Raw genomic sequence first — 22,026 nt, 5'->3', positions numbered from 1 at the left:
TAGCATTTTAGCACTTCTGGTTCCCTTGTCTGGAAGTTAATGGTTTTTTAACGTGTTTTTAGTTAGATGCCTGAAATAAGGTCTGTAGTTAACACAAGCTGAAGAGATTTTAACGTTTTTCTTCTGCAACATAAAATACGTCAATAAATACCCCACTTATGGATTTTGAAGTGTTTTTGTGTCTTAAAAAAGGCAGTTGCTAACAAGAGGTTAAATGAGCGACTAAACGTCATCACGCCGACACATTCGCCTTTACAGGCTCGTTGTGTATACTCACGCTCATCCGTGGTGTAGTTTGTTTATAGCCCAACGTTAGCTTTTTACTTCTGGCAATTGCATTTACACATCAAAAATCATAAAAGTGGTGTTCATAAGTGAAGATTATCTTGTTGAACAAAACCTGTAAGTATCATAAACGTGTGTTTTCCACAGAGCTTATTTTCTGCAATAATCCAAAATCCAATGGAAACCACTGTATATGGTCGTAGTCTTCGTGACGTCACCCATAGGTTTCTGAACAGCTGTTGTGAAACTCAAAGTTGGTGGCTCCAGCTGTCGCCATCTTGGCAGTGACGACGCATCCTAAATCTCGGTTAATCCAAAAATGGATTCCAAAAATGGAAAAGAGGTGGATCGGTGGTGGAGCTGAGGCGGGCTGGGTGACGCAGCAGAGCAGACAGCTAGCAGCTAGAGACCTGCTATAGCACCCACCTGTCCCTCAAAGCGCCCTCATTATGCCAAACTTTAAGCCTTAATATAGATTAACAGGGTGAGTTTTATATAAATTCATCCCACGTACAGTTGTCATGAACAGGGAAGTTAACTATAAAGACCAAAACCATTTTTTGTACCAGGCTGTAAACATCTTTATTTCTGCTGTAAAATATGTTATTTTAACATGAGTGTCTATGGGGATTTACTCGCTTTTGGAGCCAACCTCAAGTTGCCTTTTGATAAACTGCAGATTTTGCCACTTCAGCATGGAGGTTGCCGCTTGGTATAAACACTTTTGATTTCCGACAAGGTCGGACAACACTACACATATACAAACTACTTCTTTTCAAGCATAACACAACCTTTAGATGCATCAACTCCAAGTTTGTGGGGCTAAATATCCAACACACACATGTTAAAATCCTTTGTTTGTACTGACTGGGAGAAAATAACCAGATCAGAGAAAATCAGATCTTTCAAAATCTTTAGATCCAAAGGAAAAAGGTATATCGATATCCAATAGCACCAGAGACAAAGACCGTCAGAGATGACAGGTGTGTATTGTAGCTTCAGGCCGGTCATGACATGTTTGGTTTTTGATGGAATGAGCCATAGGATGGCAGATCAATACCCATCACTTCTCTCTGAACACCTCTCACTAGGTGACAACTGCAAACTGCTGAAGCACAAATTACATAGAAACAGGCTCTGAGCTGCCGGGGCCTGGGCCAAAATGAACATGGATTTTTGGGGCTATACCTTAATCTCATTTGACACTTTTTAATGAGGAGAAGTCGTCTTGGTGATGCACTTTTTACACCAACACACACAGGCAGTATCTCACTTTGGATTTGCCATGGTGATGTTTGTCAACCAGACAAAGCTGCTGTCTCTCCACTTGTCGTCTTTCACCGCTGCAATCGGCAATTACAGTGCATCAACGGTTATTAAATAGATTTGCAGGGGGAACATGCAAAAAAAAGCCAATGTAATGGTCAGGATAGGAGACAAACAAAGTACTTGCTTAGTGTCAGATGTGACAAGTGTTTGTGCTACGCCTGCAATACCCACAGGGCGGATGAGGCGCACGTCTAAGGACTAATACATGTAAATTCTGTATCTATTCTCTGAGTTATTTGTTGAACTATTTAAAATTGAGACCGTTAAATAATTTCAGCATTTAGTTTGATTCATTTGGACTATTAAATCATATGTGTACATAATATATTCATGCATCAACAGTGATGATATGCAAACATATGGTGATTGTAACTGATTAGATGATACTTCATCATTTCTGTGGGACATTAAAGTCTCATCTCAGTCGTATTAATGCAGTTCTGAGTAATTTCAGTTATTCACTTTATTGAAGTGCACAACATACTTGATGGGTATATTGTGCATCCATACATTTATAATGATATACTGTACATCTTTATTATTATTATTTAGTATCAGTATGTCGGCTTATGTGAATAAACCTCAAAATAAATGATCAAACAAATCACAATTTGGACCATTTCAGAAAAAACTAAATCATTTCAAATGCAAAAGAGGAGAAGCGAGGCATCATGACTCACCAAGGCTATTATTCCATGGATATTTTTTTGCTGCTCTTGACTGATTCAAGCTGTCCTTTGTCCTTTTGCACAGCCAGAGAGAAGTCCTTATATGACATGATGTAGATCTTTAAAGCAACTGACAGCTGGTCGCGGGCGTGCTTGCAGGTGTTGTGAGCTATGCGAGCTGAGCAATTAGCTGGCAGAATGCCATTGTTGGCACTGCTCAATGAAAAGAGTCGTGGTTTCCAAAGTTGACAATGGCATTGTCTGCTGCATCACTCTCACTGACGTACCGATTCACCCTTTAGCGTCTGTATGGGGCGCACCGGGCTTTCAACTAATTACCTCTGCCAAGGCCGAAGGCCTAAGAAGGAGATAATGTTTTCACCAGCGTTGGTTTGTCTGTTTGGAGGATTACTCCAAAAGTCTGTGATGGATTTGAATGACATTTTTTGGAGGGGTGGGGTGTGGCACAATGAATCCATTGGATTTTGGTGGCGATCCGGATCATGGTCTGGATTCAGGAATTCTTTTAAGCATTATGATCAGCCAGAACATTAAGACCTCTGGGTATAACACATGCGCAGTGTAACTGATGACGCGTTGATGACGCATGATCCCGCCTTCTTCCTTCAGAGAGAGAGAGAGCGGGGGATGGGGGGAGGGGGGGACACCTGTAGATTCTGTGTTTTTTCACATTAAACTCTGTGAAATCAAAGTTGAGTTTGACCAAAGCACACTTGGTGATTGTTGGAAAGAGTAACAACGAAGGTTTAGATGAGTTTTATTTTGTTTCTGTCCAGTTTGAATGAAGTGTTTTACGATGCTCCCCTACGTACAGCTGATCTCAACATAAACAAAAATACATGTGGATGATGGCGCAAGCTGAACAGAGAAGGGGGGCGGAGGTGTGCGCTCTCCGAGTGCCATTCTAGTTACAATGTACACTATTAGACGGTCAGAGCAGAAAAGAAGGAGGAGGAGGAGAAGAAGAAACACAGGACTTTCACCCAGGAGACCGCTGTTCGTGTCCCGTGTGAAACCAAGTCAGCGACTTATTTTTACTTCTGTTTTGTTACGCAACTTCTGTGCTTATTTAACATAACAAGCATACTTATTTTAACCTAAACCATGATCTTTTCCTAAACCTAATAGAGAAGTTGCCCCAATGTTCAAAAGAAACGCAACAAATGTGCCCTCTTGGATGCCTTATGGTAGATAATACATGATAAAGTGGCCTCAGGTGCCCTTCCAGTGGAGAAAAGGAGATGCAGTGCACTAATGGATGCCCTTAAATAGAGAAAATGTGACGTGCTAGAAATTGTTCTGTGTACTAGTTTCCCACCGCGTGCAGCTGGTGCCCTATTTACATACTATTTGTACATTTCCTGTGAAAACTGAAATTTATTTTGAAAAGACACTATGCATGTAACGAGTGGAAGCTCACAAGCCTTACCTGACACGTCCAGAACTGATGTTAGAGGGGTTCCTATAGAGCGTAATAGTTTGAAGCGTAGGGCCACTGATCAAGCTGCGTTGTTTGTGTTTGGAGTGAGAATGTTTTTGGGTGCATGGGCTGTGGTGTGTCTAATATCTAGTTAATGCTTTTCCACAAAACACAAGTAAAATTGAGACTGATGGAAATGTCATACAGGTATTTGGTCATACACAAAAATATTGGACACATTGAAATTGTCTGAGAACCGTGAATGTCTGTACAAAATATATTGTGCATATCCACCAACCGACAGACTGACATTGTCATCCCTAGAGCCATGCTGCTAGAAAAAAATGTTGAATTGTATTGCATTATACCGAGAGGTGTTTCTGCTATTTAGAGTACCTCATTGATATAAATCAGGTTGGCATATTAGAAACACCTCTCAGGATAATGTAATGCAATTAAACAGAACTTCAAACAAACTGCAGCCTCCAAAATGACCATTAAGTTGAATAAACACCGTTATAACCTTTATGAAGGCAGGATTTATTGCACTTTTGTATTATTATTATTATTTATTTTAATTAGGTATATTTAAGAAACTGGGCTGCACGGTGGTGCAGTGGTTAGCACTGGCGCCTCACAGCTAGAGGGTTGCAGGTTCGAATCCGGCTTGGGACCCTTCTGTGTGGAGTTTGCATGTTCTCCCCGTGTTAGCGTGGGTTTTCTCCGGGTACTCCGGTTTCCTCCCACAGTCCAAAGACATGCAGGTTAGGTTAATTGTGGACTCTAAAATTGCCCGTAGGTGTGAATGTGAGCGTGAATGGTTGTATGTCTCTATGTGTCAGCCCTGCGATGGACTGGCGACCTGTCCAGGGTGTACCCTGCCTTCGCCCAATGTCGGCTGGGATCGGCTCCAGCCCCCCCGCGACCCCTAACGGGATAAGCGGTTGCAGATGGATGGATGGATATTTAAGAAACTGTCAACTGAGTGTATTTTCTTATTTTATTGTAGCTATATGTCTATATTCATACATTGCAGCATTACATGAAATAAAAATGTCTCGCTGTCTTGTGCTTCGATGACACTGACCTTTTGGACCCTTGTGCTCTTTCTCCCGTTCTCTCAGGGTCGTCGGGAGTCTCTGCCTGCGGTCAACCAGGCAGTGCGGCGACGTTTCTCCGGGCCGCTGCTGCTGCCTCCTCTGTGGAGGAGAAACTCCTGCCAGGAACCCCCAAACGACAACCGGCGGCTGTCTGCAGCACACGGTCTGCCTCTAGACCAACTGGAAATGCTGTACAGACGAGCACTGGCCAGTCATGATGAGCACGGGTCAGTGACACACTTCTTTCTTTCTATTAGATAATTAAACAGAATGAAAGCTGCTCTTGCTGCTCTGCATTGCTGTGTTTATGGTGGTTGGTATATGTAGTATGGAGATTAAGTGCTCATGCGGTTGGTTCTTATGCTTTTATAATTGACTGTTGGTACCACTCCGACATTCTTTAAGAGCTTTTTAAATGCTGCCTGTTGATGCTCATGCAGCATATTTTCTTCTGAAACGGATGGATGTTTTTGTGTTGTTGTAATTCGTCTTGGGAGTTGTTGTTCTGGTGTGTTTTGATTTGGAGCATCTGTTGGCCTACCTCACCAAGGCGATACCAATGATGTGTGTCTAGCTCAACACTGAGGCTTTGTCCGAAATCACACGCTTTGCGCTAAACACTCAACAGGTGTACTATCGTTCATCTACTTTTGTGTGAATAAACAGTAGTATGTATGTTTTTGATCGCACTGAGCAGTAATTTACGTCGTCACTTCCTTAAAGCCTGCTTGCTGGTTGTAGACGTGTAACCATGGTAACCCGTGCCAACCTCATGTGAACAAACCGAAGGTTTGTGAGAATCAAAGTCTGAATTACTTAAGATATACTACACCTAGCTAATTAAAATCACATACTTACAGTTAAATTGAAGTGTTATTGATGTTACAGAGACGTTCTCGTCACTACCTCATTGCATTATGGGATGTTTATGCTGCTGTAGTGTCCAGCGTTGCATACTATAATATTTCACCGGAAATAATTTGCAATTTGATTACTATTGGTTTCATACTAAAATATCTCACATGCTGTTTTTGCGTACTAAATAGCATGTTAGTATGTAATTTTAGACGCAACCTGCCGCTTTTGCCAGAATATTTGATTGATGGAAAATAAGCAAAAAATGCTTGTAATGTACACCCATGAAAATCCAGTAATTTAACTTTTTCCGATTACAGAAGCCTTCTTCCTTTCTTTCTTTCTTTCTTTCTTTCCCTTCCCTTCCTCTCTCTAAGGTCAGCGGGCAGAGTCACCTATCTGCTCATTAGCTCTGGGTCTCTTTGGTGTATCTCAGTGTTTGGGTCAGTGCAGGTGGACACCGAGGAAACAGCTGGGTTTCTGTCTGGTCAACTGAAGTTTTCTGAGTGATAGTGAGGTTAACAGCTCTGCACACACATACAGTATATACACACACACAATCACACACACACACACACACACACACACACACACACACACACACACACACACACACACATGAAGAAGGGTGAAATGTGTTTAGGGTTTCAGGTGATAATGAAAGCCCTCTTCCTTTTACAACATACCTGGTAATTGCAGCAACAGGAAGAGGCCTGTCACTGAAAGGTCACCGTTGTGTGTGTGGGTCTTTTCCTATCTCTGTATCTCTGTATCTCTGTGCTGTCCAGAAATTAATGATAGAAAGGTGAACATAATATAATAATGATATTTTTAAACGCTTTTTGGATAAACAGCTTGCTAGCTAATGGTATAGCCCATATTGTTCCTTTGGGCTGATGAAAACAAGTCTTGGTGACTGCCTATGTTGCTTTTCTGTCATACTAATGAAGCTGAATTTAATTGTCATGGCATGAAACCAGATCTTCCAGAAAGTAATGAATGTACTCTAGGATACCCATTAAATTAAAAAAAAAAAGCAGCACGATAGCAAACAACAACAGTGTGGTGCTAGTGGAGATTGTCACGGTAACGGTAGTCAGAGCGAGGAAAATGTCAGCCATTTAGCTATATTTCACAGTGGAAAATACAACAAAGTAAAATGGCAATATGTACACAATGTAAGGCTTCGGTTTCGAGGGGTGGCACTAGTCTTGTCAATTTCAACACCAGAAATCTTTTAAAACATTTGAAAACACATGCAACGAGTCATGCTCTTTCACGCGAAAGAGCATGGCGACTTCACCCAGGCAAAGGGGGGGAAAAACAAGGATGAACCGCTGCAGCAAATATTCGAAACCGCTTTCCAACGACAAGATAAATTCCACAAAGGTAGACCAAAAGCGACAAAGATATTATATTTATCATGCTGGTATCGTATCGGCTCTCGTATCGGAGGATACCACAAGTTCAGGTATCGGAATCGGTATCGGGAAGAAAAAAATGGTATCAGAATATCTCCAGTCTCTATTATCAGCCCCTTATTACAAGGCTGTGTTGAATACTCGATTCTGATTGGTCAATCATGGTGCTCTGCGCTCTGTAATTTCTGTATAACAGACCATTGCTATGTATAGCAGACCGCTGCTATGTATAGCAGACCGTTGCTATGGGCGCAGCTCTGATGTCGGACTCTGGCGGACCGTTTTTGTGTCAAAATATTGATTTCTTCAATAAGTAGCCGTGTAATAAGTGGGATAATGAACAGCTAGCTGGTCATTGTTGTGAAAGAATCCCCCAACAGCATAGCCCTGTCTGGGATTCTTTCAAAACAATAACTGGCTCGCTGTTCATTATCCCTTACATAATAGTTGCACAAATTCAGCACGACTTTTGAGAGGTGGGATCTACATTGCTGTAGCCAAAAGTGCTGCATTCAATAGTGGCCTTCCGTGTCATATGGTGTATCTGAAATCAATTTTAATCAGGTTTGCAAGCCAACAAACGAGACCTCAGGCTTTTAAATATAAACTGAAATCTTGACACGAGTACACTTTATCATCAGACTGTTTGATTTTAGTTTATTTACTCTGAATCTTGTCCATTTTCTAACCACAGACCTTATTTCAGGCATCTAACTAAAAACCCACTGACTTCCAGACGAGGGAACCGCTAAAATACTAACTTACTAATTTTGGGGTTTTACGACTCATTCCTGTAGCACTCTATTAAAGCTGCAGTGGGTAGAAATGGAGCAAATATGATTTTAAAAAAAAAGTTATTTTTATGAAACGGTCACTATATCGTGACAGGTGTGCATGAGACAGATAATCGGAGAAAAATCATGTTCCTCTGTGTCCTCCGGTGCTCCTAATGTCATCTGCAAGATTTCACAGACCAGACTGGAGGAAAACAACCAATCAGATCCGAGCTGGAGCCTGCCGTCTCTGAGCAGCTGTCAATCACTTGTGAACTCTGATCAGACAGTCAAACTAGGCAGCACTGATCAAATATGAATCAATATTTTGTTACTGAACGCTCTCTGAAATGACCTGTGATTGGTCAAAGTATCATGTCACGGGCTAGATTTTTTTAAAGTCTGAAAGCAGAGCCATGAGGAGGTGCAGAAGTCTAGTTTTCTCTCAGAACACTTGAATTACAATATGCTGAAAGGTTATTATGGATTTTTTGCACAATGATGCCAAAAACATTCTGCCTACTGAAGCTCTAAACCAAAGAGAAGCAGCAAATCCTTACATTTAAGAAACTATAACTACATATTATTTCCCCTCATGACTGACTTGAAAGAATAGTCAAAATTGTTTGTCTTTTAAATGTATGTCAATCGACTAATTGCTCACTAAAAAGAAGTGTTGTTCTACTAGAGGAAAGATAATACAGACAGATTGCAGATGAAACACTGTGTGTGGGCTACATGTTTGTTTTGCTGAATACTGATGATTGGCAGCTTGACCGTTATGAGAAACAGATGGAGAGAGCAGGAAGACAACTGACGTAGAGAAGCAGAGTGAAAGATAATGATGGAGTCGTAGTCGTAAATTCTTGAGCCTGGTTTGATAGCTCAGGGCTTCAGTCCTTTTCTGTCCATAGACAATCATTGGAGGGAGGAGAGAGGAGATGGAGGAGGAGCCCAGTTGGTGTTGAGGCAGCATGGCCAGTTGTGTATATATATATATATATATATATATATATATATATATATATATATATAAACTGGGAAAAGAAAGTTCGGAAACTTGTGTTTGGTGGATTATTTCTCTGTTGTTATAATGCTAATTGGCATTGTATTTTACATCGTTGGAAAGCCTGTTTATTTACCTTCACAATGATGTCCAACTTGTAAGGATCATGCATTTGTGGAATGAGCAGCACAGCTGATTATGCGGGTAGCGCCCAAGAAAAATTTGCCAAAATGCTCTGCTAATGGTAAACAGTGTATTCTCCTGTTGGTATTGACTCTTGTTTTGAGTTGTTTGGTGGATTGGATGATTGAACTCTCTATCAGTAACAAGGAACAAACAAGACATATTGGCTATTTTACACTTTATTCATTTAATACAATAGGTCAGGAGCCTCAGTAGCGGGTGGAAGATTCATACGCAGCCACAACAGCCTGGCACCTCGTCCTCATGCTGGTCACCAACCTGGTCACACGTTGCTGTGGGATGGCGTTCCATTCCTCAACCAGGATTCGTTGCAGGTCAGCCAACGAGGTTGTGTTGGTCACTCTAACGCCCAAGCTGATCCCACAAGTGTTGAATTGGGTTGAGGTCTGGACTCTTGGCAGGCCGTTCCATTCTCTCGACTCCCACATTATGGAGGTAGTCTGTGATAACCCTGGCTCTGTGGGGGCGAACGTTGTTTCTTGGAGGATGAAGTTAGGTCCCAGATTGTGGAGATATGGGATCGCCACTGGCTGCAGAATCTCATCCCGATATCTCACTGCAATGAGATGGCCTTCAATGATGACAAGTCTTGTTTTGCCAGTGAGGGAGATGCCGCCCCACACCATGACACCGCCCCCACCAAAAGCTGTTACTCCATCGGCGCAACAATCAGCATAGCGTTCTCCGCATCGTCTCCATCCTTTGACCCTGCCATCCAACTTAGGCAGACAAAACCTAGACTCATCACTGAACATGACATTCCCCCACATGTTCAGGTTCCATTGTCTGTGTTGTCGACACCAGCGCAAACAGGCCTGACGGTGAAGGGCAGTCATTGCAGGCTTCCTGGTAGCCTTATGAGAATACACTGTTTACCATTGGCAGAGCATTTTGGCAAATTTTTCTTGGGCGCTACCCACATAATCAGCTGTGCTGCTCATCCCACAAATGCATGATCCTTACAAGTTGGACATCATTGCGAAGGTAAATAAACAGGCTTTCCAACCACGTAAAATACAATGCCAATTAGCATTGTAACAACAGAGAAATAATCCACCAAACACAAGTTTCCGAACTTTGTTTTTCCAGTATATATATATATATATATATATATATATATATATACATATATGTATATATATATATATATATATATATATATATGTATATGTATATATATATGTATATATATATATATATATATATATATATATGTATATGTATATATATGTGTATATATATATATATATATATATGTATATGTATATATATGTGTATATATATATATATATATATATGTGTATATATATGTATATGGATATATATATATATATATATATATCCATATATATATATATATATATATATATATATATATGGATAAAAAAGATGATGTTTTTAAAAGAGAATGATGGATAAAAAAGGATGATGTGGTTGTATGTGGTGTGTGGACTGTAATAATGATGGAGAGCAGGAGATGCGACTATAAAAGGATAGATAAAGGAGGAGAGAGAGAGAGAGAGAGAGCGAGAGAGAGAGAGTAGTGTGACTGAGAGGCTGAGAGTCGTTTTCAGCACTCCGGCTCGTGGACAGCAGCGCACCACCACCATGCCGCGCGCGCAGCACTCTGTCCTCTAACGGTTGAAGCGCGCGGGGTTTCCTCCTCTACCTGACAGACCGACCGTTTCTCTCAACGGTTCTTCAACACTTCTTCTTTAAAACAACATTAAACAAACTACTACCACTATAAGATGGAGAGTAACGTTACCACGCTGAGCAGAGAGGGAGCGGGGCTCGCCAAGCCGCCCAAACATCTGTGGCGGCAGCCCAGGACTCACATCCGGATCAAGCAGCGCTTCAACTCGGACAACGAGCGCTACCTGTGCCGCAACCGGACCCTGGAGAAGCTGCGACCGGGGCTGAGGAAACCCCGCATGTCCTGGCCCTCTCCGCTGAGACGGTAAACCACCTTTACCTCCTCTCTGAAAGGGTCTAAACTCACCAAGTGTTAAATCAGGCTTCATTGTTCTCTGAAGTTTAGTTAGCTTTATGAAGATACAGAGAGGTTTAGAGCAGGGCTCAGCAACCTTTACTATCAAAAGAGACATTTTAGGCAAAGAAAAATAAAACAAATCTGTCTGGAGCCACAAAACATTTGATCATTGTGATGAAGGTAACACAGTTTATAGTCTAAGTATATAGTATATAAGTCTAATGCAGTGAGGGCCAAAGAGACAATTTACTACGGAGTATTAAGGCCACATTGAGGGAAAAAACATCTGAGATTTACAGAATAAAGTCAGAATATTACCAGAAAAAAAGTCGTAATATTACGAGAATAAACTCATAACTTTACGAGAAACAAAGTCGTAATATTGCGAGAATAAAGTCATAACTTTACGAGAATAAGGTCATGACTTTACGAGAAAAAAAGTCGTTATATTACGAGAATAAAGTCATAATATTTCTAGAATAAAGTCATAACTTTACAAGAAAAAAAGTCGTAATATTACGAGAATAAAGTCATAACTTTACGAGAAAAAAAATCGTGATATTGCGAGAATAAAGTCATAACTTTACGAGAATAAGGTCATGACTTTACGAGAAAAAAAGTCGTTATATTACGAGAATAAAGTCATAATATAACGAGAAAAAAAGTCGTAATATTACGAGAATAAAGTCATAGCTCTACGAGAAAAGAAGTCGTAATATTTCTAGAATAAAGTCATAACTTTACGAGGAAAAAAAAGTCGTAATATTACGAGAATAACGTCCTAACTTTACGATAAAAAAAGTCGTAATATTACTAGAATAAAGTCATAACTTTATGAGAAAAAAAGTTGTAATATTACTAGAATAAAGTCATAACTTTACGAGAAAAAAGTCATGACTTTACGAGAAAAGAAGTCGGCTTAGTTGTTCTGTGACGTTAAGTTAGCTTTCTGGAGATACAGAGAGAAGAAGTCCCAAACTTCTAGCTAACTAACGGACTCAACGGATCAACTGGAGAAACGGTTGATGACGACATGTGTTACTCGTGACGTCACAGTTTGCTGAATTACTATTATTAGTGTAGCTCACCATTACTGCTCCCCATCTATTCTTCAATATCGTGACATGTTGAATATGCAGAAAGGGTGCATTAATTTACCAATTTAGAAGGATGGAAACATAAACCAAGGTTATGGTAAAGTCTGATAAGACTGACAAAGATACAGTTATTTAATAAATCTGCTTAATTACAACCCACAGAAGCATATGAAACAGTATGTGTTAAGTTATTTGGGATTTGTACATCATTTGCACCACATAAAACTGTATAAATTACCACCAAACATCTCCAATCTACCTCCATATACCCTGTTTAGGTGACACTAACGTCTATTGCAATGATAAATGTCTAGATGTTGTTGATTTTCATAGTTACAAGATGTAGCCTGGGTCATCTAGCTCTGCTGGTTGTTGTAATGCGATAGTCTCTGCTTCCTCTGTGTTGCTTTCCATCAAAACCTCTTAATGCCTGTGACCAGGGCTGGACTGGGACAAAAAATCGGCCCTGACATTTTGGCCCAAACCGGCCCCATCACCGGCCATTTGTGCTGTGTGTACCACGTTTTGTTGAAGGCTCTGTTCGAGGAAATACCTTCAAATGTGGTTGTTTTGCATACTTGCCAATCTTGAGACCTCAAAAAAAGGAGGAATTTCAAAACCAAAGCGGGGGGTCTGGGGGTCCTACAATACACATTCATTCCTCCATTTTACACATAACATTCACAGTACCCATTCGTTCCCCACATGATACACATGTTTGGAGTACTCCTCCGGATCAGTGCAATTAAAAACTGTGTATAAATAGTGTAGCTATTTCACTAATAAAAAACAATTATTGCACAAGTATGAGGTATTTACTGTTTGACAGAGTTTAGAGTTCTGTATACGTATTACGTATGTGTTAAATTATTCGGGATTTGTACATAATTTGCACCAATCCCCACACATAAACCTGTATAAATTACCACCAAACATCTCCAATCTACCTCCATATACCCTGTTTAGGTGACACTAACGTCTATTGCAATGATAAATGTCTAGATGTTATTGATTTTCATAGTTACAAGATGTAGCCTGCATGGGTCGTCTATCTCTGCTGGTTGTTGTAATGCCGTAGTCTCTGCCTCTTCTGTGTTGTTTTCCATCAAAACCTCTTAATGCCTCTGACATAAATAGATGATGAATGTCAGGGGGTTGCTGAAGTACTGGTTGTTAAAATATTAGTTAATTATTAGATTGAGCTGTAACAACAGAGTCATATAATTGACAAGGTTCTGATCACTCCCCTAAATGTCATTACATAGATATTGAATCATAAATCGGCAGTCAAGTTTGTTAAAAGCTTTCATTAACACCTGCTGGAAAAATCCTCAAGCTGACCAAGGTTTTCTGCCTTGGTTTTTCTGAGTTGGCTCTCTGGAAATGCAACAAATTAGACCATTACACTTTATTTTTTTCTCTATTTGAATGGAGCACAATAGGAAGAATACGAATCTCTGATCGTGAGGAATTCGTTTTCTTTCTCAACCAGTGTGTTATCATGTCAACCTTCATGTTCCCAATAGAGAGGCCAAGTCCCTCCCCTTCTGGTGGACCACCATGGGACCTTATTTTGGAAAAAATCGAGAGACATAAAAAAAAAAAAAATCCCATTTGAATTGCACCATGAATCACACGTGATGCCTGTCAATTTAAAAGATAAGATAGATAGATAGATTCTGAAGTTAAGAAAGTCTGTTTGTCATAGTATCATTTAGTTTTGTGTGAAACCGCTCAGTGAAATAATTTTTTTGTCCCGCACAATGTACGTCACCAAAACTAGTTAGCTAGCTGACTTAGCGATGTTCCACGCACAAATGAAACGTTATCTGACCTGATGTGTTTTATCCAGCGACTCCTGGTCTTTTTATCAGCCGGGAAGAGAAAGAACGAGCGAGACCAGTTGCTCATGTGAGTACATCACAGTATGAAACACAGTCATCGTAGCTTCAACGAAAGAGTCACTATGTGACTTTTGGGTGTGTAGACTTTCTAATTATGTATCTTTACAGTCTTCTACTTTAACAGTTTTACAACAAACTGCAACTTTCTTGACTTGCAAAATTATATTTGAAATTGACAAACATCATATGTGTGATTCATGGCGCAATTATAACGGGATCAAAAAAATATTTGTCTCTCGCTATTAACTACCGTTCATATTTTTTCCGAAATAATTCCGAAAGATTTATTATTGTAATGATAAATAACAATTCAGTAAATTTATATCTATGTATTTATTTGTTACATTTTGTTTTAGAAAGGTAGGAAAGCAATGTTTAAGTCAAGCCTGATGTTTCCTTACACATAATAATGATCCAGTCACTTCCACACAGTGAGGCATACAGCTTATTAATTAAACCCTGGTATCAGATCGGTACTCTGTATCGGCCGATACCCAAAGCCCAGGTATCGCTATCGGTATCGGGACTGAAAAAGTCGGATCAGTGCATCCCTATTTGAAAAATGCACATCTGCACAATAGAGTTTCTACTGATGGACCTGCAAAAGTGTCTGTGGTGTTAGAAACATAGATTTCCAGTGACGTTTGTAGCCTGTCAACTCAGTCAGTTTGCCCTCGCTCCAATTAGCTCTTGTAGTGGACACAGCACTGAGATGGTGGTGGCTGTTGAGGAATAAATTGCACCCAATAACCCCTATCCTTGGGGACAAAACCATGCAAGTACCTGTTATTGCAAGTTCAGAAATCATACAGGTACAGAATAATTACTTGATTTAGTTGATTATTGAAATTAATCAGATTCCCAACATGTAACAAAAAGAAGGCTGTAATTTTAATCATGGTCCTGGCAGGTGTTTTGGATTAAAAGCCCATGAAATAACGCACTGTGATTGAGTGTGTTTCCTGCGGAGGCTTCCTACCATATTCTTCAGGCTTGGCTGTATATTGTACTCCGTGCCCTTTGAGGGATGATGGAGAAGATGTGAGTGATGGTTTAGCTAACACTAAACTGCTTTGTAAACCTCATCAGTCAGGCTGACAGAGGGTCAGACTCCCTCTGCTTCAGTGTGTCATTCATTACTTGTTTGTACACGAGCACTGCCAGGGAAGAGATTGATGGCCGTTGTTTGTGCCTTGCCTCGTTTTTGTGTTATTTTACTGTTCTTAATTTGACAAATGATATGGATTTTTTTTCAGCCGATACCGATAACCTATAATTACCTGCTTCTCATGGGCGATAAGTTTATAACCTGTAGGTTATGCACACCTGAGGGAAAGAAATGCTAAGAAATGCTAAGATGCAGTGAGCAAAAATGGATAATTTAATATTCGCAATCGTGTTGTCTTCCTCTGAAACTGTGAAAACTTGTCCACACTGGCAACGACATGTTTGGCTCTCTAATCAGTAGTGGTGTAACGGACTGTAGTTGATCCGTGATCGGTAAAGATCACCCCCACCCCGCGGTTCGGCACACAAGTGAACCGTGGATTAATTACACAGTTTACCCATCATAGTGTGAAGTAACAGGAGATCGGCATTAATGCTTTCTTTTTTTCTGCTGATCCAATTCGCGCCTCAAAACCATGATACGATCCAAACAGTTTTTGAGATCCGTAGCAGCCCTACTAGTCTGCGTGCTGCGCTTTTTCTTCTTCTTCTTCTCTGGGTTTGGCTGATCGCAAGCCAACTTTAAAGGTGCATACTGCCAGGTACTGTATCGGGGTGTGTAGATGCTGCGCTTGTTAAGTCAATAAAAGCAATTTCGCTTTATATTATCAGCCGATAATTTATTGGCTATAATTTAATCATTGGAATAGTATATAATAATATAAATTTCCCATTATCAACCGATAATTTATGGGGCCCGATATATATTGTGCATCCCTACTGAAAAGAGAAAGAAGTAGAGAAAAGGAGAAAGCAATAAAATGGATATTTTATTACAGTGACATAAGTCTTGGTTCAAAATGTACTTTCTCCAATTTTGTGGAAACTAATTTTGCGGGACATTATTATCTAGCTTTCTGGGTAGAGATTTATTGCCTTGGTAGTTTTAACTCTGATTCTTTCAATCTTAACAAGATTTTAGACATACACAGCCTCACATCACATCATCATGTTTATGTGTCCTATAGTACAGTATGTTAGTGGCAAACACTGACCCTCCACATTTGGACAGTGTCTGTGTGTTTCCCTCAAGAAAGAAAGAGAAAAGTTTGAATGTAAAAGCTAATAAAACATCTTTGTGATTGGCTCAGTTGAACAGGCATGAAAACCGCTGTCAGTTCAGCTCTGCTCCCCAGACACCGCTTACTGTCAACAAGCGATGCTGCGGCTCGTCTCACCTCAGAGACATTTCGCACACCAGCTGAAGTGCTGTTTTTGCCCCCATGATAGCGCACTGAGCAGATAATCACCAAGACAATTGTTTCTTCTCTCTTGGCAAGTCTTGACTTGAGTGAAGCATGGACTCCACAGTATGGTTTACATCAGTAATAGCATTAACATACGTCTTGTACAGTATTTGGTTTGTGTATTGCGATGGGCCTGGATTATGTTTACACTTGACAGCTCGTGTCTTAGGCTAACACAGGGAAATTTCTCCTTTACTTCCTCTTGTAATTTATACATGCTTTAAAATAGACAGTAAACACCTCGCCTGGCTCGTCTATTTTGATATGTTCTGTCAGACTTATCTGAACTCCCTGCTTAGATCTGCAAGGGGTAGTTTATTTCCATTTAGATGTTTTTTACAAGTGGATTTTGTTGTCCAGTGTGTGTTTACGTTCTTCCTTTGCAACTTCTTTGGCAGATGTTCATTGCATCTTGGTTTTGTTTACAAATTTAAGAGCGATTTTTTTTCTTTGCTATTTTTACCTTTATTTTTGACAGCTGAAAACATGGGGAGAGAGAGAAAGAGAGAGAGGGGGGGGTTTGACATGCTGAAATCAAACCGGACATTGCAGTTATGTGGTGTGCGCCTCAACCATCAAGCTACCACGGTGCTACTTGTTTACAAAATTTATGTAGTTTTTTATCCCACTGTGATTACTGTCTGATCCTCAAGAATGTAGCATTAGTGTTTTTTGGGTGTCATTTTTTGGTTTGCATAACTTAAGTCTTTGACAAGAAAGAAGGACTCTAAAGATAAACATGCCACACAGTGTGTCTGTTCTTGGCATTTAACCTTCTCTGGAATAGGAAATGGTCTGACGCATTATCATTTCATGTGACTGCAATGAGAATAGTTAGAATCAGATTAGATAAATGTTTTGTTTTTGTCACACACCAAGTGTCAGGATATGGCACTTGCTTTTGTGTCTTTGTCACCTCTCACCCTCAACAGCTGAATGCTGCAATTTCATTAATTTCAGTGACTGAATGTGTTACAATATATTAATTTAATTTTCTTTGGTTGAATATCTACACACAGGTCATGTACAAAGCATTTTTATCGCTTTGAATTTGTGGGTAGATCTCTTCAGGGCAGAGATTGTTTCACACTGATGTTACATATGGATAACTTCCTAACATGAATTTAAACAGTCGAGATGAAAAACATTTAAATAGAGCATGAAATGTGCCTAAACCCACTTTATTCATCGTGATGAAGTACAAATGAGATGGTAGAGATTGAATAAAAACTTTTGCCTGCTGTTTAGCCTGAAATTATACAGAGAAAATAAATGAATGCAAACTACATGAATGAGACAAAGATATCCCTTAGTGTCACACAGTAAAAATGATAAATATTCAATAAAAACTCCATATAAAAAAAAGAGGGGAAATTCTAATCTGACTGTTCTCAATGCAGCCACATCAATTTGATAAGTATCCAACCTCAGATTTCATGAAGAAAATGCATTAAATCATAATGAAATAGGAGAATATACATGTACTGACAGGGAAAGAGAGAATCTGGCAGTGAGATGATACAGTATTTGTGTGGATGTGTGTTTTTGTCACTGTCAATGTGTGAAAACAAATTCTAAATACAAATACAAATGGATGGTCTGACTTCACTGACACGAGCCTTTGTAGAGTTGAACAGACATAAAAAAAACACACACCCTTCCCAGTCGAGGCTTTCCTTCGCTCTTACAGGCACCCCTTATATCACGTCAGTTATTTCCAGACACTATCTAGAGCCCTGCCAGTGTGAATGCCGTCTGCGCTGACTGCCCAACATTGAATGATGACGGTGGAAACGCAAACAAGCAAGTGGAGCTGTAGGTAGGAGTAAGAGCAATGAGTCAGCCAGCATTAGAGCCACCAACGACACCACTGGCACTGCTTTTATTCTTCGCTTGACACATCTTTCTTTTTTTGTCCCAAAATGCCTCTGATTGTGTATCATCCCAGATGACTCAGATCAGTGTTAAATATAAATCATCCTCAATACAGGTGCAGAAAATGGATGTAAGACCCGATGTGAAACATGAATGTTTATGAATCCGCCTCTGTTTTATATCCATTACATCTTTATTATGATACCTAGTTATGGCCAGCATAGATGGTTTGACATGTTATCCTGATCTAATGTGGAGAAACCTGTTTTCTTAAACTGTAAGTTTGAACTGTTATTTTCTTATTAATAATAGCCGACGAACACCACGGTGCGACGACTGGGGCTCCCCGTCCACACCACTCGGAGCTGGCACTGACAGCAGCCCACCGAGTCGGTCCGTGTGGGCGTCGGCTTGGGAGTATAACTGAGTTAGATAGTGGGTCATTTAGGCCCTGTTCAGACCTGGTATTAACATGCGTCCTCAGTGATCGAATCACAAGTGGACAGGCGTGAACGCACTCAAGACGCATTGAGGACACATTGAGATCGTATCTTTGCGAAGGACCGCCTACTCAACTGACATCCCGCTGGGATCAGCGGGTCTCTGCGCTCCTCAGGTGAATAGACAGGTAGACACAAGCGCTTGTCGGCATGGAAACAGCTTCAGTGCTCTACTGTATCCTGTTGGTAACTGTATTTTATTAAAATATATCTTGTTTATAAGTTACATATCTACAGACTATCAGACTAGGCACGCAAAGTGCATTATTTTCATATTATCGGAGATGTGTTGGTGTTTTTGTTCCGCTGCTTTGCACAGAGCTTATACCCGTCTGCCCGCCCGCCAGCGCTGCAGTAACACTACTGATCTCTGTATCAGCGTCAGTTTATGAAATGGACTGTTTTGTCCTTGGTTTAAAATGTAAAACTCATCTTTACATCCAGGAACAACACAAAAGTGTCCCCTCTTTTGTTTTCTTCTGTCCTGTGTCTCATCAGTCTCCGTCTTTCATGGTTTCTACCGTTGTATCTGTGTATCTCAGCTGATCCAACCATTCTTGTGACGTCACAGGCTAGAGTACTACAACATGGTGGCGCTCTTGCGACGAAAGATGAAACAAAGCTTCTTTTTCTTTTAAATGCTTACATTTGCCATGTTTGTGATGTAATTGTTCACTAGAGTGGAAATCCATTTAGTAAACCAGCTTAACTTGGTTGAACGTTTCAATTCCACTTTAATCTGCACCCATTTCTGTATGTTGTGTGTAACCTGGGGAATGCTGACAGACTCATAAATATCACAGAATGAGCTGGCACAGCCAACAGGGCAGATACACACTAAAAAGTAAATTGCCTTTCAGGCATTGGTATAGACTGAAGGCTGCTCTCCATGTTGAATTACAATGAATTATCAAATAGATATTCACTGTCTTGCTCAAGGACACTTCAAGAACACGTTGCTGGTGATGGAGGCATGTCGGCTCTTAAAAGGAATGAACTGGTGGCCTTTCGGCTACAGGATGTTCTCGTGCTGTAACGTCTGCAGTGTGGTCATTCATTCCAAGTGGCTGCACTCCCAGGCTGCGAGTAGTGAGAAAGGAAAGTGTGATCTGAACCAATGGTCAACTTGAAACAGGAACGGCCTGCTTCGAAAGCCTTTCTTACGCCGGGATGGTGAAAAATTACACCCGTTGCTATGGAGCCCATCTGTTTTCCAGGGATAATCACATAAAGGGTTCCCCACTAGGTTAGCAGAGGGGTGGGGAACAGAAAACCTGTTATCTAACCATTCTCATGTTAACAAAACACACAAAAGCATGTTGTATTAGGAGTTTTCTGAGGGAGGGTTAGTGAAAGCTAATGTAGTAGTGTTACATATAGCTACATGAGCTGACCTGTAGATGTCAGTTGTTGTGTGAATGGTGCTTTTATCAAGTTGCGTTACTTAATAGAGACAATTTAACACCACTGGGAGGTGATTTTCCAGTGAAATTAAAGGCTGCTGATGGATTCTGCCTATTTAGTTCCCATGTGTGTATGACCCTCAGACAACTACTATGCTCTAGGTCAGTCTTCTTTTATTCTTTTCATGGGATGAGAATGGTTTCATACCAGGGGAATATTTTAGTTTTTTGAAAAATGTTGTGGTCTAGTCGTTTTGAAAATGTTTTTTCCACTTGAATCACAATTTAAGTAATGTTAGTAGATGATTCACATCTCAAAATAAACATGTTCTAACACAACGTAGCTCTTTTTGGCCCTGGATTTTAGTTTATTTCTAGTTTCAAAACTTCAGGAGATGATTATCATACTGCTTATGAGGGCTGTACTGAATGTAATTTTTTAACATTCTTGGCTTCGATTGAGGTATTTGAATGAAGCTTTGAATCAAAGATTTGGTGCTAAATTTAACAATTCTTTCCTACTCTACATTAAGACACCAAGACTTTGAGGAACATAGCTTTATCTAACATGCATCATTCAAGTGCAAAAGGATAACAATTAACATTGCAGTCTATTTATTTTAACGCTAATCCCGACGTCTCCCCATCCCTGCGAAGACTAACGTTAGGTTGGAGATGTCATATGTCGGTACAGACCCCTGACGGCTAATCTCTGAGAACAGCCAGTGGTATCACACTTATCTCACTTTATCCTGCCCTAATGAATGATTTTATAGTCAATAGTGCTTTTGTTGAGAGTGCAAGCGGTCAGGTGCTCCCCTAGAGAGGTCTGAAACAGAGGCAAGATTGTAAAAGGTGAAGATAGCTGAGTGTCCAGTGGCTGGGACATTGATTTATTATTATTGAGGTTTATTGAAAAGTTGAAAGAGGAAACACGAAGCAGCCTGTAGCCGTCCTCCACACTGTCAGCCAAAGACAATCAGAGTGGTCCATGGAGACACTCTTCAGTCTCTGAGTTTGTTTTTCATCAGGGCTGTTAGCCAGTAACAATTAGTTAGAACTCTGTAGGCTGCTTTCAAACAATTGACAGGTTGAAGATACTGTTTACACGTTACTACTTTTTGGTAAGGGCTCATATTGTAGTTGCAAGTAGCTTCGATAATAGTCATTCATGGAGTCATTATGTGGTAAGTCAGATCATATGGGTTTTTAATTGTTGCCCTTTGTGTCAAAGTACAGTATGTTTTCTATCTCATGGTTTAATTTAGGGCTGTCAAAGTTAATGCAATAATAATGCGTTAATGCAAATTTGTTTTAACGGCACTTTTTAACGCATTAACACAATCGATCTTCGGGATGAAACTAGAGGAATCAATTTGTACCAACCATGTCATACTAGCTTGTTAAGAAGGAGGCTAAATAACGCTCCAAACTTGCGCTGAATATTGGCGAGGAAAAACTGGCATGGCCATTTTCAAAGGGGTCCTTTGACCTCTGACCTCAAGATATGTGAATAAAAATGGGGTCTATGGGTACCCACGAGTCTCCTCTTTACAGACGTGCCCACTTTATGATAATCGCATGTAGTTTTGGGCAAGTCATAGTCAAGTCAACACACTGGCACACTGACAGCTGTTATTGCATGTTGGGATTGAGTTTGCCATGTTTTGATTTGAGCATATTTTTTATGCTAAATGC

General features: G+C 40.2%; 1 protein-coding gene across 4 annotated transcripts in view; it reads left to right on the top strand.

Moving 5' to 3' along the window:
• The window catches only part of pde4cb (phosphodiesterase 4C, cAMP-specific b), a 122,203-nt gene that overhangs the window by 16,159 nt on the left and 84,018 nt on the right, over positions 1-22,026 (top strand). For 2 of the 4 annotated variants that reach the window (XM_074634705.1, XM_074634708.1), the window contains exon 3: positions 4,848-5,050. In XM_074634705.1, the coding sequence (XP_074490806.1) occupies positions 4,848-5,050 (203 nt within the window). Of the gene's footprint in view, positions 1-4,847; positions 5,051-10,656; positions 11,043-22,026 lie in introns of those variants that run through there. The other 2 variants (XM_074634709.1, XM_074634706.1) reach the window with 1 other exon arrangement.

The sequence above is a fragment of the Sebastes fasciatus genome, chromosome 5 (assembly GCF_043250625.1).
Source record: "Sebastes fasciatus isolate fSebFas1 chromosome 5, fSebFas1.pri, whole genome shotgun sequence".
NCBI classification, from domain to species: Eukaryota; Metazoa; Chordata; class Actinopteri; order Perciformes; family Sebastidae; genus Sebastes; species Sebastes fasciatus.
Note: the sequence above shows the minus strand (reverse complement) of the source record. Positions and strands in the feature narration are given on the sequence as shown.